The sequence below is a fragment of the Gobio gobio genome (genome assembly GCF_949357685.1).
Source record: "Gobio gobio genome assembly, chromosome: 20".
In the NCBI taxonomy this organism is placed as follows: domain Eukaryota; kingdom Metazoa; phylum Chordata; class Actinopteri; order Cypriniformes; family Gobionidae; genus Gobio; species Gobio gobio.
The window spans coordinates 33,241,439-33,258,455 of NC_137113.1; the positions used below are offsets into that span (position 1 = coordinate 33,241,439).

The following is a 17,017-nucleotide window of genomic DNA, read 5'->3' on the forward strand; positions in this document are numbered from 1 at the left end:
TAACGCTGATTATTTTGAAACCCAGAGAGCGCGCGCGGGGGAGGAGCTCTCTGGTCGGTCTCTCTGTCACTCAGGCACAAGTGCAGCATCTGTTCCACATACAATAACTCGTCAAATTAGGCTTTGGCGGCCATCAAAAAATGTTCAATGCAGGAAAGACCCTGACTTTGCAGTAATACCACCTCCCCTCGAAACATTTAAGTTACTTTGCAGACATTGCAAACAGCCGACGAACTAGTTGGCGTGGCAAGCGTGAAATATCTCCTCCACACCGACTCTCTGGCTCGCTCCATGTTGCTTCTAGCATGCGACACACACGTGAAGCTGACGAATGACGTAGGTTCTGCTGCGACGGAAAAAAAACACCTGGATCGGCTTGTGGATCTGTTCATTTTTCCGATCCCCGATCCAGCTATTTTGTCAGTATCGCGGCCGATATCCGATCCTAATATCGGATCGGTGCACCCCTACTGATAACATAATTCACGTTACTTGTATTGCATTACCCATAAAGGCCAATTCACACTGCACAGACAAACACCAACTATTTGGCCGTTGGATTTAGAATTTTATGGAAAAAAAACTGTCATGTTGACACTGCCCCAACAGAGGCCGACAAACTTGAACACCCACAGAAAAAACACAAGATATTCTCCATTCAAGTATTTTTAACCAATACAAATAACAGATTGCAGCTTTTAGACATGACTTTCTTCTCGTTTTATAGTTCATTTGAGGCTTTTTCTATGACGTTAAATGTCGAGAGTGCATTATTGTAACGCAAGAGTGCGTCCTTGTGAAGAATCTCTCCGCTCTCATGCAGATTTATTTCACTCTAGCACAAAACTTACTGGATGCGCACTTTCAAATGGCTCTGCTCTCCGTCTCCCTCATTTTGTCCAGTGTGTTCTCGCGAATATCTCCTTGCTCTTTCTCTAGAATTGTCTTCTGATTTGTCCAGAAACCTGCCATTTTCACTACAAGATAATTTACTAAGCACATCCAGCACCTACGCACAGTCTTTGCAAGGGACTTGCCTCATCGTCGTGGCAACGGTTCGTGTCCATGTCAGATTACGTCAGAGTTTGTTGTCGTTTGTTGGAAAATCATACCACCCTGCTCAGACATTCCACGACCCAACAAAAACGCTGATTGAACATGTTCAATCGGGTGAAAACAGACTCTGACCAATGGCAACAGACACCGACAGGGGGTAACACACTGATCCAAAAAAACTCATACAGACTTGGCGTTTGTCTGTGCGGTGTGAATCGGCCTTTAGAAGGATTTCACATTTGAAGAAATATTGCTGTATTCACACTGTTTACTTCATATTTCTTTTCATTTACTTCTAAATTAAATGATCTGATGAGTATGAAGCAGCTTCAAAGGCTCTTTGCACTGTCAGTCCAAATCTGATTATTTGTGTGTCTGATTGGAATCTAATCTAAATGATTGAGAATCGAGGTCTATCGCATGTTTCTTTTCAAAAGATGTGTTCCTCTGATGAATTAAATTCATACCCACGATGATCTGAGTTTGATGATCCTATGTTTTGTAGAGCTCGTATGACCCTTGCCCTTTGGAGCTTGTGCGGTGTGTCAAACACATTCTCTACACTGAGCAAAGACTCGTACAGGAAGCATCCAATGTAAGTCACCCACATAGTTTCTTTGGTTGTTGATCTACACTAAGGGGTTATGATTGGATTGTTATGTTGTATGTTTGTGGTGATTAGGCCAGCAGTCCGGGGTCGGGTCCGGTAGATGGGACCCCTCAGAGATACCAGCAGATCAACCAGATATTTGAGGAGCTGCGTGTCATGATGCAGGACACAGAGAACGACCTCCGCAAGCTGCAGCACAGTCAAGAATATTTCATCATTCAGTACCAGGAGAGCTTGAGGATACAGGGTATGAACATATTACGTCATCTCGTCCTGCACTTATCATTTATCATTTTTCTGTATTATACCACAACACCGCTAAATGCTTGATTCTGATTGGTTAGCAAGTAAAACCTTTTTATAGTAAATATTAAATAAAATATGACATGCTGTTGATGTCTACAGATAAAGAGAGAATATATTTTTTCTTTCATACTTTCAAGTAAAAGCAGCCTAATGGTCAAATGTCATAATGGGTAACAAGTACACTGTAAAATAAAGTGTTACCTGACTGCATTAATATGGAACTTCCAGTTCAGAGAGTCAGTCATATATTGTTTCAGTGGCTGTTCTGGGGTGCTTTTCCTATATAACAATGTAAGTTGCTGCTTATCTACCATAGTACGATGCATCGGTTAGGTGATGGAGTAAAAACTTCTGATAATTAATCAATTCAGGATTGCAATTAGGGCTGGGTATCAGTACAGATGTCCCGAATCGATTTGATTCCAATTCACAAGATCTCAATTCAATTTGATTCTCCATTTTTGATTCGATTCAATGGATTCAGTGATTACATTTTCACTGGCCCCACCACAAAAAAAGTAATAAATTAATAAAATAGTTGTTGTTTTTGTTGTTTTTGACCCATGTATCCTTTATATTGTTATAATTAAGGTTATGACACTCAAACTTTTAGATACCAGTGACAATTTAGATAACGATTCTCAATTTCGATACCACAGCTAAAACTACAGTGCTTTTCAGGTTTTTCAGGTAGGTCTAACAGTAGTTTTCATCCACAAAAACTGAAAGTAATCACACTACATATAAACCTCACTGTACAAATTAAATAAAGATTAATCCTTATTAAAGTAACGTTATTCAGTGAAGAGCTCGGAGTGATTTCTTTGTCTTTTGTAGTTTGATTAAAGGTGCAATAGGTGATTCTCTACTAGGCATGTGCCGGTATCAAATTTTCATGTTGCGATTAATTGCTGAAGCTTTTATCACGGTATACGTTATTATCACGATATTTTAAAAAAAGTTTCAAAAAAAGTGTTGTCATACTATAACAGGTTTAAAAACTTTCTTATAACAAAAGAACCAAACATTTAAATACAATAAAGCAATACACAAAAATGTATAAAGTAAACAAATATTTGAAACAGATTAAAGTGCTAAAGAATTATAAAGAACAATAGGTAACACTTTACAATAATGTCTCGCCAGTTAATGCATTAACATTAACAAAGAGCGAATAGCTACATTTTTACAGAAGTTATTCTTCTTTGATAATGTTAGTTTAAAAAAGCAACTGTTAGTGTAAGCTCAGGTCCATTAAATAATACAGTTACAACTTTTGATTTTAATAATGTGTTATTAAATGCTGAAATGTACATTTAACTAAGATTAATACATGCTTTAGAAGTATTTTTCATTGTCAGTTTGTTAATGAATGAACTAATGTTAAATAATGGAGCCATATTGTAAAGTGTGTGATTGAACAACAGTCAGAACATATTCAAACAATATCTAGGGCATGTAATTTAAAACTTAAAAAAAAAATTAAGTTTGAAAATGACTTTAAGTCTTTAAGTATTAGGTTGTGTGATGACGAGCACCGGATTATGGTTACTTGGGAAACGGCTGTATTTCTGCTGTTCCATCAGCGCCCTCTGCTGTCTGAAAGTGAATGTGCACTTCAGTGCGTTTTCATGCCTTCCGCCATGTGCTCGGCTCATGAACGGTCTGTTTACATCAGTGCGTTCCTCTTTGACGTTCATTTTAAACGGTTGATGGGTAAAGTATTCTTAAAATACATTCTAAAAATCTGAATAATTCGTAATAAATAATTATTCACGGTATTTTTAAGTGCCCACGATAACAATATTGTGCATGTTCATTATTGCGGTATATCGTATTACTGTTTACCGGCACATGTCTATTCTCTACAGAATCTTTTTGTTATGCTGGTTGAAAGTCTCCTCATATCCTGATAGCAATCACTATGTTAAGCGGTCTAAATGTATTTTTATACATATATATCATCTGTGGAAGGCGTAGGACCAAAAAATGTTCGTTCAAACATTAAATTCGGTCCAAATAAAATGAAAGCATGTGTTCCCTCTCAGTCAAACGTGTGTTTGCATACCACTGCGCAGCCTGTTCACGCAGACATCATACGTCATCAGCGTGTTCACGTACGCTGTGCAGGCAGAGCGAGAATGACAGGCAAACAGTTGTTTACATTCGTTATTGTAGTACTGTTACTAACTGTACTGTAAAGTTTTCTCACCAGTGAATGACACACAATGAGATCCAATAACGTTGTCTCTGGTCGTCTCGCTTCTGGTCTGTGTGCGTTCATGTGTTTTGGAGGAAACGTGGCTTTGAACGGCGATTTGCTGTGAAGGTGGGATCGTATGCTTTCAATGCTAGCAGGCTTAAGTTAGCATGTCCCAGATCACCTATTGCACCTTTAACATTAAGAACACAGACATCCCACAAATCTCCATCAACTGCAAGATGCTATCCTATCAATATGGGCCAACATTTCTAAAGAATGCTTTCAGCACCTTGTTGAATCAATGCCACGTAGAATTAAGGCAGTTCTGAAGGCGAAAGGGGGTCAAACACAGTATTAGTATGGTGTTCCTGATAATCCTTTAGGTGAGTGTATATTATTATTCACTATCAATTACCACTTCCGCCAATGAATGCAGAATCATTCTTGTGTTTTGGGGATTCCCTAGTTATTTTTGTTATTGACGTTTAAATTAGGATACTTGTCCGGTCGGGCAGGTAAAATTCTCTTTCACTTGCCCCTTCAAAAAATCCACTTGTCTCAGACAAGCGTTAATGTCGAGCCCTGCAATATAATACACGTGTTCTTTCTCTACTGCTTACTTAAGCCATAACCGACTATGTTTACTTGGATACTCACAAAGGTGGGGGTTTTGAGATACATTTGTGTGAATAAATTTGTCCGTACAAGTGCAGGGAGACATCAAAAATAATTAATTGAATTAATTGTATTATTTGCACACTGGCTTGAAAACATGACCACGCAGGACTCACCCGATCGGGACATTTCCTTTAACTGTCTGGAAAGTCTTAAAGCCGCACCTGCATACGCCATGTTAAGCACTGAATGAATGACAGGGTCCCCGCTGTCGTGCAAGGTAAATAGAAGTAGAGAAGACTAGTAATAAGATTAATGTCAAACAGATATTATGTTCAACGTTTGCGAAAATAAATACAGAAAAAAGATTTTCTTTGATCGAATCAACCACATTTAAAAAAAAAAAAAACGATAAATCGAAAAATCTATTTTTTTGCCCATTCCTAATTGCAATTAATGTCAGATTATTATAGGTAATATACACAAAATTCCATTCACAGAATTTGGCATGGTGTACACTGTACTCCCATAGGTTATGTGTGGATCACGCAGTCAACAGCTTTCTCTGCAATGTAATTTCTCTTGATTGAACTCAAACTGAGTGAGTCGTTCTGAACAAAATGGCAAAACACATGTCATGTCATACACAGGGCTTTCTGGGAACACTCACTCAATGACTCATTTAACTATATCTTGTATTTTTAATTGATTAATTGAAATTTTGTCTGTGTCGAGTAGCGCAGTTGAGTAGTTTGGCCAGCCTTCCTCCAGCCGAGCGTGTTCAGAGAGAATCGGGTTTGCAGAGCAGGAAGTCCACGCTAGAGGCCTGGCTCACACGAGAGGCCAACACCTTACAGAAATACAGACAGGTACACTGAATCCAGATGATAAATATGTCTTTTTTACTTACTTCAGAAATCATGAGCATATTTTCCAGCAGTTGAATAATATAATGTGTGTTTGGGTGTAGGAATTGGCGGAGAAGCATCAGAGAACTCTAGCTTTGTTGAGGAAACAGCAAACCGTGATCGTGGATGATGAACTGATCCAGTGGAAGAGACGACAGCAGCTTGCAGGAAACGGAGGACCATCAGAGGGAGGCCTGGACATACTGCAAGCCTGGTACTGATGCACAATATACACACACACACTCATATTTATTGGGCTGTCTGAGATTGTAGGCTTTTTTCTTTTTATAAGCTAATTAATATGACTTACCCTTACACAAACCCTAAAGCCACGTCAAATACAATAGCAGCTAATTTGTTTTTCGCCATCTATTGACATATTGAGATTAATATTATTAATCAGAGTGTTAATCAATATATCAAATAAAAAATGCTTCTGAATACAAGCGGCAAGATAAGTCACATTGTTATACATGTTGCATTTTATTTTTACATACATAAAGACTGTAAAATACTGGGTAAATAAAACAAAAATTTTAACATTATAACACTAGAAACATGTATTTTACTTCTCCTCACTCCACAAAAATCCATCATATTTACTGGTAAACAGAACAAGAATGTAATATTTATATAAAATGAATTTAAACAATGTTGGCATTTACTATAAACACCAAGCCCAAACTAATCAACTGGTGGGCATGTGGGAAAATACTATATACTTGACTTGCCTTACTTTGCCTAACAAACACAAACTGTGTTAAAGTTGAATGTGAGGAGAGATTAAAACTGAAACCTACAAAATACATTTCTGAATGAATACACAGCCCCTGTAATGTCTGATTGGCCTAAAGTTGACTTGTGTTGACTGATATTTAACCCTTGTGCATCCTTTGGACATTTTTGTCCTTTATGGACCTATGTGTAACTTTTTTTAATTGATGCACAAGGTTTAAAGTCATTTACCAAATTCTAAAAACATTAAAAAAAGATAATTAATGATTTGTTATTTTGACAACTAAAAATGTATCTGATCTACAATGTTTTTCTACTTTACCTCATTAAAGGATGCAAATATAGGGATTCAAAGAATAAAAATAATGTTCATATAAATAAATCCCCTACAAAAATGACTTAGTGTGAGACGTGAGTGAGGATTTATTGTGCTTAATAACTCTTAACTTCAAGCACTTAAAGTACTTAAATTCTCATTGATGCATGTTTCTTTATCATTATGACATGTGAATGACTTTACATACCGCAATATAAAAATCTTACGCTGAGCCCTAATGCTTCTAGTTTTCCAAAAGTTTCTTGTTCATCCAACAGGTAATCAATCAGGTGAGTTTAAAGTGAAGTATACTTAACTTTTTATGCGCGCACGAGGCTCAGCGTACAGTGTGCGTGATGCAAATTTCATCATCAAAAGAGAAAGCGCACTGCTGGATTTCTGTAACCGCGCATACTTTGTACGCCCAAGTTGCACATGCGCATTTAAAAAAAATTTCAGTATTTAACTGGGTTGTTACTCGTGGCTAGTGAGCTCAACTGTGCATGTGTCGAACGCCTGTGTATGCGTACGAGTCAAAAGAAGTATACTTTGCAAGGCTGTGTGTTCGACTGTGCCTTGGCTTGCGTACACAAAAAAGTATACTTTGGGCTTAACAATTATGTCAGTGGATTCGCTGAGATTCAGTTGTCTGTATGAGATGTGCACGTGCCCCATTGCTAGGTTCCTCTTGGACAGTATTTTATGTTCTTGTTTTGTGAATGCAGGTGTGAGAAGTTGGCTGATATGATTTGGCAAAACAGACAGCAGATTCGTCGAGTTGAACACCTGACACAGCAGCTTCCCATACCTGGACCCACAGAAGAACTTCTCACTGAACTCAACACTACCGTCACAGATGTCATATCAGCACTGGTCACCAGGTGCGCACACAGTTGCTTCAATCACATGACTATTGTCTCTCTCAGTGAAGCAAGGTTTTGAGCAGTGTCTTTTCTCCTGGTCTCTCTGCAGCACATTTATTATAGAGAAACAGCCTCCTCAAGTGCTGAAGACTCAGACAAAATTTTCGGCGACGGTTCGCTTGCTGGTCGGTGGAAAACTCAACGTCCACATGAATCCTCCTCAGGTTAAGGCCACAATCATCAGTGAACAGCAGGCCAAGGCATTACTCAAGAACGAAAACACCCGCAAGTAAGATAACAGTGCACCAAATGAATAAGATGAAACACTTTCAGAAACAACCCATTTTTAACTATAGAAATAAAATAAAAAACAAGCAACTGACATAATGGTGTCACCTGGCTAAAACTTAACATGGAAGAGATTTAGAACTTGTTGCTTTCTCTCATTTGGGGTAGGGAGCCACATTGGCCAAAATATTGCAAATATTACTGAAGTGGCGTAGCCCCCATTTTATTACATCCACTAGGACTAAGATGTAATAAACATTTAAAAAAATAACTAAAGGCTTCCATCAAGACATCAGACCAAAAGGACCATGGAAAACACAATTACTTAGATGATAAATGTATTGTAAATATCAGAAAGAATGAAAAATAAAATAGAATTTGTTAAAGAGGCCCATGGCCCAATCAAAAGAAAGTAACAATAAACTGGTATGATTTGGGGGAGAGAAAAAAAAGGTATTTTTCATCAGAAAAACCCAAGGCCCAAAATAACAAACAAAGACAGGAAAATTAAACAGCAACCTATCATAAAGAAAAAAATTACAATAAACCTTACCTAACTACTCTTACCAAAAACACAGAATAAACAGGTTTCTGTCACACTTAGGTCACATCCACACAGTTTTCCCTGTCCAATCTATTTTTCCCTTCGTCACAAGAAATATCAGCGTACACACGAAACCACTAAACCCGGCTCAAAACGATGTAGTATACATGTCAGACCAGTATGTGGCATTCTAATTCTGCCACAGAAATACACTAAAAACGGAGAAGAAGACTTGGAGCATGCGCAAAACGTGGTGTGATGACATCACCATTTCGCAAAATATACGGATTATAAAAACACAAGGGTGTCGGTTTCAGATTTATCCACTCTGGGACCCGGTTTCATAAAATCATAAAATGCTCATAAAATGCCGGATCCTTCTGGACGAAACGTTGATGCGATACCAATATTTTATACAGCTACACGTGTCTCCGTGTGGACGGGGCCTTAGCCTGTCTATGTCAGGGGTTTTCAAACCTGTTCTGGGGGCACCCCAGCCCTGCACATTTTGTATGTCTCCCTTATCAGACAGATGAGTTGAATCAGGTGTGATAAATGAGGGAGACACACAAAAATGTATAGGGCTGGGGTGCCTCCAGGACAGGTTTGAAAAAAAAAATGGTCTATGTCATCTTATTTTCACTTTCACTGATGTTAAGTTTGCATTAATCAGTTCCTGTTTTACTTTGTTCAGTTTTCCCGCTACTCCTTAGTTGTCATGGACACTAATATGATTTGCCATCACATTCAGCTGTTACCCTCATTGTCGTCTGTATATAAGTTCCTGTGTTTTCTATGTTCATTTTCCGGTTCTGTTGGAGTTCATTAAAGACTGTTTGAACCTGAACCTTCATCTTCATGTGTATCCCTACCACCGACCATTACAGTTTCAAATGAAAGGGCAGGTCTCTTACATTACTACCATGTTCTAAATAAGTCAAATAATACAAATAATTTAAAAAAACACTTAAAATACTAAGTAAGCACTTTTGGCCTGGCGGTTGGCAGGAAGTCTGGTCTGACAGTACGAGTAACAGCAGCTCCCTTCTGTGGAGCAGAAGAGGCATTTTAAAAGGACTGCCAGCTGAGTGTCCAATAACGGCTGACAGGCAACACCAAAGTTGGCAAATCAGCGGAGATCTGATAATTCAAAAGACACCGATAACAAAAGAAGAGACATAGAAACAGTTAACAAAATATAAACATACACATAACGTAACACTGGCTGAGAATAATCATTAACACTTTATCATCCAAAATATAATTATTTAATAGATTTGCATGTAACAGCCATAAAAAGCAGAGGTAAGCTACCACAGTTATCACACAAAATGGACAATAAAACTGATACAAGAGTCCTACTATAAAAATAAAAAAAGAAGAACTCGAAAAGCAGCCTACCTCATATTAGCCTGACGTCGTCATACTCGGATTCTAGTCAGAATATCTGATTAGAATGTCTGATACTGCTCCATTGGGCTATGATTATTTATGAGGCGTGTTTCAACCGAACCAGGAAAGAAAATGCCTCTGCCCTCAATTGGATAGACCTACAACCAATCATAGCAACGGAGTAAGTGATGTATGTTGAGCAACGCATAGTTGTCAACAGAACTCAACTGCATGCACGCTGGAAAAAGTAGAAGAAGATGAGTGTAAACGATCTTTGCCGGTGTTTTAAAAAGAATTTAAGGATACACTGAGTACTTACCAACACGATCATCGTTTTTGAGAGAAATAGTAAAGGTGAATGCATATACGAAACAAGTTCTCCGTTTAGTAAACAAATTCAACCCAAGCGCTCTTCGGTGACGTAGATGATGACGTTACTGTTGATCATCTGTCCATCGTCGTATAAAGCCCGCCCTGACAATTTGATTGATCCGAACAGCTCGGGTTCGAGCATAGTTACTCCACAACGGATCAAGTCCAGACCGAACTTCCCGACCTCAAATGTTGTGGGCGGGGCTAAGTTCGGCTGGCATTCAGGTTAACCTCATATGCTATTTAAGTAAAATAGTAAGACAACTGCAGATGCACATTTGGAGAACAACTTTCGTTCTTTATTTCCCAGAAGAAATATTACATTTCTATTGAATTGTACCACATTCTAAAGCCATCTTCTATTTCTTTGAAATCGGGTTACTCGAAAGCAATCCTGTAACCATAAGTTTGTTCAACTAGCTTTGTGGTACAGGCCTCTGGTTAAGACACAGAGATAAACAAGTATATTTGAGTTCAGTTTGATCTTCTTATGATTTATTTTTGATTATTGAACAGTGTAGAACTGTATGCTAAAGTACTCTCTGAGAAGCTGCATCTATTACATTTTTGAAAAATTTGCATCCCTGCACCACTGTGATACCACCCAAATATTTGACTAGATGATTGTTGGATGGCCAGTCAAATAGTTCACCATCCTTACATATCCCTACACACCACACTGCAACTGTGGGCACATATCGCATACAGGACATGCATCTGAATCTCAGATGTTTACCATGTTATACAGTTTTATGGACATCACCACCAAGGCCTGTAAAGAAACACTGTTTTGTTCCTGCGTGTGTATACATGTGCTTAAATAATGAAAAGTGACATGACTTGTTTGTCCTTTCTTTATATTGAAGTGACAGCAGTGGAGAGATTCTGAACAACAACTGTGTGATGGAGTACCACCAAACCACCGGCACCCTGAGTGCACACTTCAGGACCATGGTAAACTGCGCTTAAATGCTTCATGTTACACATTATGTTTGCACACACCACAAAATGCTATTAAAGGGATAGTTCACCCAAAAATGAAAATTAGCCCATGATTTATTCACCCTCAAGTCATCCTAGGTGTATATGACAGTCTTCTTTCAGACGAATACAATCAGTTATGTATAAAAAAAAAGTTCTGGCTCTTCTAAGCTTAATAATGGCAGTGAATTGTTGTTTAATTTTTGAAGTCCATAAAAGTGCATCTATCCATCATATAACTGCTCCACACGGCTCCGGGGGGTTAATAAAGTCATTTTAAAGCGAAGCGATGCGTTTGTGTAAGAAAAATATCCATATTTAAAACTTTATAAAGTAAAATATCTAGCTTCCGCCAGATAAACGTAACTGGTGTGCAATGTCGTTAGACGAAGCGTAAGCATTTTCAACTGCCTTTTTGCTTTTTACTGGTTTTTATAAAGTAAACCCTGATAATTACTTTTAGGATTAACTTAAAAGGGATAGTTCACCCAAAAATGAAAACTCTGTCATTAATTTCTCACCCTCATGTCGTTCCAAACACGTAAGACCTTTATTCATCTTCTGAACACAAATTAAGATATTTTTGATGAAATCGGAGAGCTCTCTGACCTCTCCATAGATAGCAATTTAATTAACCCTTTCAAGGCCCAGAAAGGAAGTAAAAACATTGTAAAAAATAGTCCATGTGACTCCAGTGTTTCAACCTTAATTTTAGGAAGCGAGGAAAATACTTTTTGTGCGCAAAAACTTACAAAAATAACAACTTTATTCAACAATTTCATTCTAGCCTGTGTCAGTCTCCTACACAGTTTACGTTGTAAAAGCAAAAGTGCAGCTCCCGCGTCATCACACGTATGCGTCGTGGTGCTCACGTGAACAGCATCGGCTGCCGTAGAACTCGAAAACGCTGCACTGTTTACAACTTAAATGTAATAATTTACAACGTTTACTCCTACTGCGTAGAAGACTGGCACAGGCTAGAACAAAATTGAACGAAGGTCTTACGGGTTTGGAACGACATGAGGGGTGAGTAATTAATGACAGAATTTTCCGTTTTGGCTGAACTAACCCTTTAACCCAAAGGGGCAGGCACACTGAAATGTCAGAGCCTTTTATACAGTCCATTTTGACCTGAAAAGTTTTTTTTTTTTTTTTTTTTAAGTCCATAGCTAGTTTTTTTGTGTTGAAAATCCATAGCTAGTACGAAAATGAAACATTGGATATGTGTTAATACTGTCAAAATACACATAATTTTGTTTTTTTAAAAATCTGATTTTAAATTAATGAATATAGTATGTTTGAAAACTTTTCAGAGTAATACTGATGTTCTTTTGATGTTTTGTTAGAAATATAATGTGTAGTTTTCACAAATTTAGTAAGTAATAGCATGGTAAAAACATGGTAACATTCAAAATGTTAAAACATTTTGGGCATTCACCCATTCATCAGAAGTTACTGATCAGATAAAATTGATCAGAATAAAAGTTATGACTGTTTTAAAAGCAGGGTCCAGATGGACTTGGGAATGCAAAATATGCATACAGTTTTTAATGCATTTCAAGGGTTAATATATTGTTAGTAATATTTAATGATGAGAAAATTAGGTTACACCAGGCATTTGAAGAATGTTTATCTATCGATCATCATTGTACTGCGTTGCATTGCATTGTATGTTTGCAGAGCTTTGATAATTAAACTAGGCTTTTAAATATCATACTAATATATAAAACTATACATAAAAAATATATATATTTTCTGACTATTATTTAATTCATTTAGATTTTTTTTGACCTGCTGTTATTTGAGTCAGTTGATGTTTTGGGTTTTGATTAATCAAACCTAATGTTTGTAATAATATTTTAATAAATTGTTTTTTATGACAATTTTTTTGTTTGCAGTCTCTGAAGCGTATTAAGCGGTCTGACCGCCGTGGGGCGGAGTCAGTGACTGAAGAGAAGTTTACGGTTCTGTTTGAGTCTCAGTTCAGTGTGGGAGGAAATGAACTTGTGTTTCATGTAAAGGTGAAACATTAAACTAAAACAGAAATCTTGTCATTTGTTGTGTCTTATTATGCAACATTGTATCATTTCTCTCTCTTGCACAGACATTATCCCTGCCTGTTGTGGTCATCGTTCATGGGAGTCAAGACAATAACGCTACAGCGACAGTATTGTGGGATAATGCTTTCTCTGAGCCGGTTAGAGGACACACCATTTACATATTGTTTGCATGTTTGAATGAAATGTACTGTTCTCAGTTGATGCATCATCAATGGTATCTTTTAGTGATGGACCAAATTTTTTTTTAACCTAAAAGCCGATATTCGTTGTTGAAATATAAACATTTATTCGGTGGCTGTAATAACTTGTTTTCATGACAGATTTATTCAAACATACATTAAATTATTTAGACAACAGGTTAAGAAAAAATACAGTGAATATGTAATACTGCATATATTTAGCAAAATGCTCTTCTTTAGGGTTGTTTTGTCTAGTTAAAGCTGCAGTCCGTAACTTTTTTGGGGTAAAAAATTATCCCAAATCAATTTTTGAGCAAGTACACAACAAGCCAGTATTCAAAACGATCTCCTTACCATAGCCCCATTCACAACGTTAAGCTTGTATTCATGTGTTTTTAGTTATGAATAAACTTATAATAAGAGTGGTATGGTGGATTTCCGCGGGAAATTCAGGCATGTCTTTGCGTCATTACATCACGTCTATGTGCATAAAGAAGGAGTCCGGCTGGTAGTAGTAAAGCACGTGAGGAGCATGTATACCACATGTTCTTCAGCGGATCATTTATAGCCTTTTCTCACAGCAGCTGGAGTAATTAAACATATAATTTTGATGGCGGATTGTAATCTAGAAAGGCCCAAATGACATCATCAGTGACAACTGGAGATTCACCCGTAGTCAAAAGCAATTTAGATTCATCTGTGCTGAGGAGCTGTGCCTATGCACAACTCACGTACAGATGATAACTCCGCAAATACCTGCATTTGTAGGTTTCACAGAGGTAAACTTAGGGACTGCAGCTTTAACTAACAAGCTTTTGTTATTAAATTGACGGAATTTGAATTTGAAAGCTCAGACTTTCAGCATTATCAAAGCTTATTGAGATTATCGGATGGGAGGCTCTACAAATAATGGTTAGTGAAGTTTTGTTCATGCATCAACTGAAAACAGCATAGCCATAGACTAAAAGATTTTAAAAGAAGTTTATGAAAATGAAGGTCCAACCCAGTCAACCCAGCCCTAGCATCCGTGCTTGCCATGTACTATAGTGTTCACAACAGAATGCGCCTGTGCTCATTAGGTTCTTCATTATGTCTCCTTAGGGTCGAGTGCCGTTCATAGTGCCTGATAAGGTGCTGTGGCCACAGTTGTGCGAGGCTCTGAATATGAAATATAAATCAGAGGTTCAGAGCAACAGAGGCCTGTCAGAAGACAATCTGGTGTTCCTCGCTCAGAAAGCCTTCAGCAGCTCCAGCAATAGCCCTGAGGACTACTGCAACATGACCATCACCTGGTCTCAGTTCAATAGGGTAACCATACACAAACCAGTGTTCTTACATCTCTTCTCTTATTACCTGAAGTTGTTGTTCTTTCAATTGAATCTTTTCAATGGTTGGCAAATCAGACATAACAATTAGGACTGAATCAGTTAAATCTTCTGATGCAGCCTTTCGGTCATGTGGGACTCTAAATGAGCAGAGAATAATAATAATGTTGCAACACGCATATGAAGCAGTTTAGTTTTAATAAATAGCATTTTTGAGGCATGCATTACAGTGTTTTCCACTGGATTTTGAGAGACCTCTGGCGGTGGACCTCTAGTGGGGTATGGGGGCATGCCAAACTGAAAATAAAGCATATCTGGTACTCGTTGGTTTTCCAAATGCACGTTAAATTCACAGCACATGCAGGGATACAGTTTAGTATGAATGCTGCATTCAGTGTGAATCCACTCTGAGACAGAAAATGCCGGATCTCGAGCTGATCTTGTAACAGACTATGTAGTTATTTCATTAAATTGCTGCCTTTTGCGATTTGATAAGAACACTAAGCCATATAGTGCTTTTTTTTTGTTTCGTTCATTTGACAGATGCTTTGCCAAAGCAATGGTGCAAAACACAATGTTGTAGACCTTTTATTTTATTGTGAGAAGTGTAAAAATATTTTCCTTTTATTATGAAACTGGTGGGACTGATTAAACTTTCACGAGTTCACACTTACATATAATTTATGGAGAGTAAATTAAAATGCGAATTTGGCGTGCTGTCCGGGGGGAGGGCTTCGAGCTCGGAATTTGGCCTGAATCCAGAGTATCTGAACATGCTTCTCCCGAACCTTGTTACTAAAACATCATGTGGTGGGACATATTAAACTGTGGTGGGCAGCCAGAGCTGCTAATATATATGTAGTAGAGGTTCGTGTGGGTGTGGGAAGGAAGAAGACGGGGTCGGCGTGACTAGGACTGTGTCTTTTATTAATACTCAAACTTCGTATAACACAAAACACGCACGGTGGCGTCTCTGTCTCAAACACTCAGAACTCTTGTCTTTAACTGACTCTCAGGCTTCGTTTCCAGTTTCTCGTTTTTCTCTCAGGCTCTTTGCTCTCAGGCTTTGTCCACAGTCCCAGTCCGGTCTCTCTCTCTGCCTCTCTCTCGTCCCGTAGCGGCTTTTATGTGGTCTCTCCACGCCAATTACTGCAATGAGACACAGGTGTTTGTGATCTGCACTTGACCTACTTACTCACCGCTCGGCTCCGCCCTCTCTCTCCCGCTGCAGACCTCGCAAAACCACGCCCCCTCCGCCACAATAAATAAGTTGGATTTCCCAATGCTAGTGTGCAGCAACCATTCCCATTATGTGTTGTCTCCCTTTAGAGCCATTACTTTAGTTTTGTTTCTCAGAACATAAAAATGAATTCAATGCAGTCTCCAGTCTCAGTATCCATTCTTGACTGTTCTTGTGTTGACAGGAGAGTTTGCCTGGCAGGAACTTCACATTCTGGCAGTGGTTTGATGGAGTCATTGAGCTAATGAAAAAACACCTGAAGTCTCACTGGAATGATGGGTAAAGACTGATTCAATGCACTTCAGATAGTAATAAGAGGACATTTTGGTAGCATATTGTATGTTCATCTGCAGAGCGATTTTGGGTTTTCTGAACAAGCAGCAAGCTCAGGACATGTTGATGTCCAAACCAAACGGCACTTTCCTCCTGCGCTTCAGCGACTCTGAAATCGGAGGCATCACCATTGCATGGGTTGCAGAAAACCCGAACAAAGCAGGTAGGAAGCACAGTAAATGGTTAGTAAAGACAATATTAATCAGTATGCAGTTGCATGCAGCCAAACGTGGGTCCTAGCTGAACAAAAATGCATGGCTTTACCCAGCATCCATCATACTGAGTATGTGTGTTTTGTTGTGCAGGAGAAAGGATGGTCTGGAACCTGATGCCCTTTACTACTAAAGATTTCTCCATCCGCTCTCTGGCTGATCGGATCAGTGATCTGAACCATCTGCTTTTCCTCTATCCCAACCAGCCCAAAGAGGAAGTGTTCTCCCGTTACTGCACACCTCCAAACGGTATGCACGCTGCCTTTTGCAAATGTATCAGAAATGTCATGATTGAATGTTATCATAGTACAAATCTCTGTAAAAATGTCCTTTTGAGTCCAAAATAGGTAATTTGGGTGAGTAGTGTAGAACTGATGTCTGCAGTATCAGTAGTATGACTCAATTTGGTACCCACTGATAAGCGGCTGCTTTTAACCCCTAGGAGTCTGAGCTGTTTTGGGACCCTTTAGAAGTTCTGA

General features: G+C 38.4%; 1 protein-coding gene across 2 annotated transcripts in view; it reads left to right on the top strand.

Moving 5' to 3' along the window:
- Positions 1-17,017, top strand: part of stat5b (signal transducer and activator of transcription 5b) — a 52,601-nt gene that overhangs the window by 19,190 nt on the left and 16,394 nt on the right. For both annotated transcript variants that reach the window (XM_079846255.1, XM_079846254.1), the window contains exons 4-16: positions 1,562-1,651; positions 1,739-1,913; positions 5,529-5,659; positions 5,761-5,912; positions 7,475-7,630; positions 7,722-7,901; positions 11,075-11,162; positions 13,088-13,210; positions 13,294-13,386; positions 14,530-14,736; positions 16,178-16,272; positions 16,347-16,489; positions 16,632-16,787. In XM_079846255.1, coding sequence (XP_079702381.1) covers positions 1,562-1,651; positions 1,739-1,913; positions 5,529-5,659; positions 5,761-5,912; positions 7,475-7,630; positions 7,722-7,901; positions 11,075-11,162; positions 13,088-13,210; positions 13,294-13,386; positions 14,530-14,736; positions 16,178-16,272; positions 16,347-16,489; positions 16,632-16,787 — 1,789 coding nt within the window. The remainder of the gene's footprint in view (positions 1-1,561; positions 1,652-1,738; positions 1,914-5,528; positions 5,660-5,760; positions 5,913-7,474; positions 7,631-7,721; positions 7,902-11,074; positions 11,163-13,087; positions 13,211-13,293; positions 13,387-14,529; positions 14,737-16,177; positions 16,273-16,346; positions 16,490-16,631; positions 16,788-17,017) is intronic.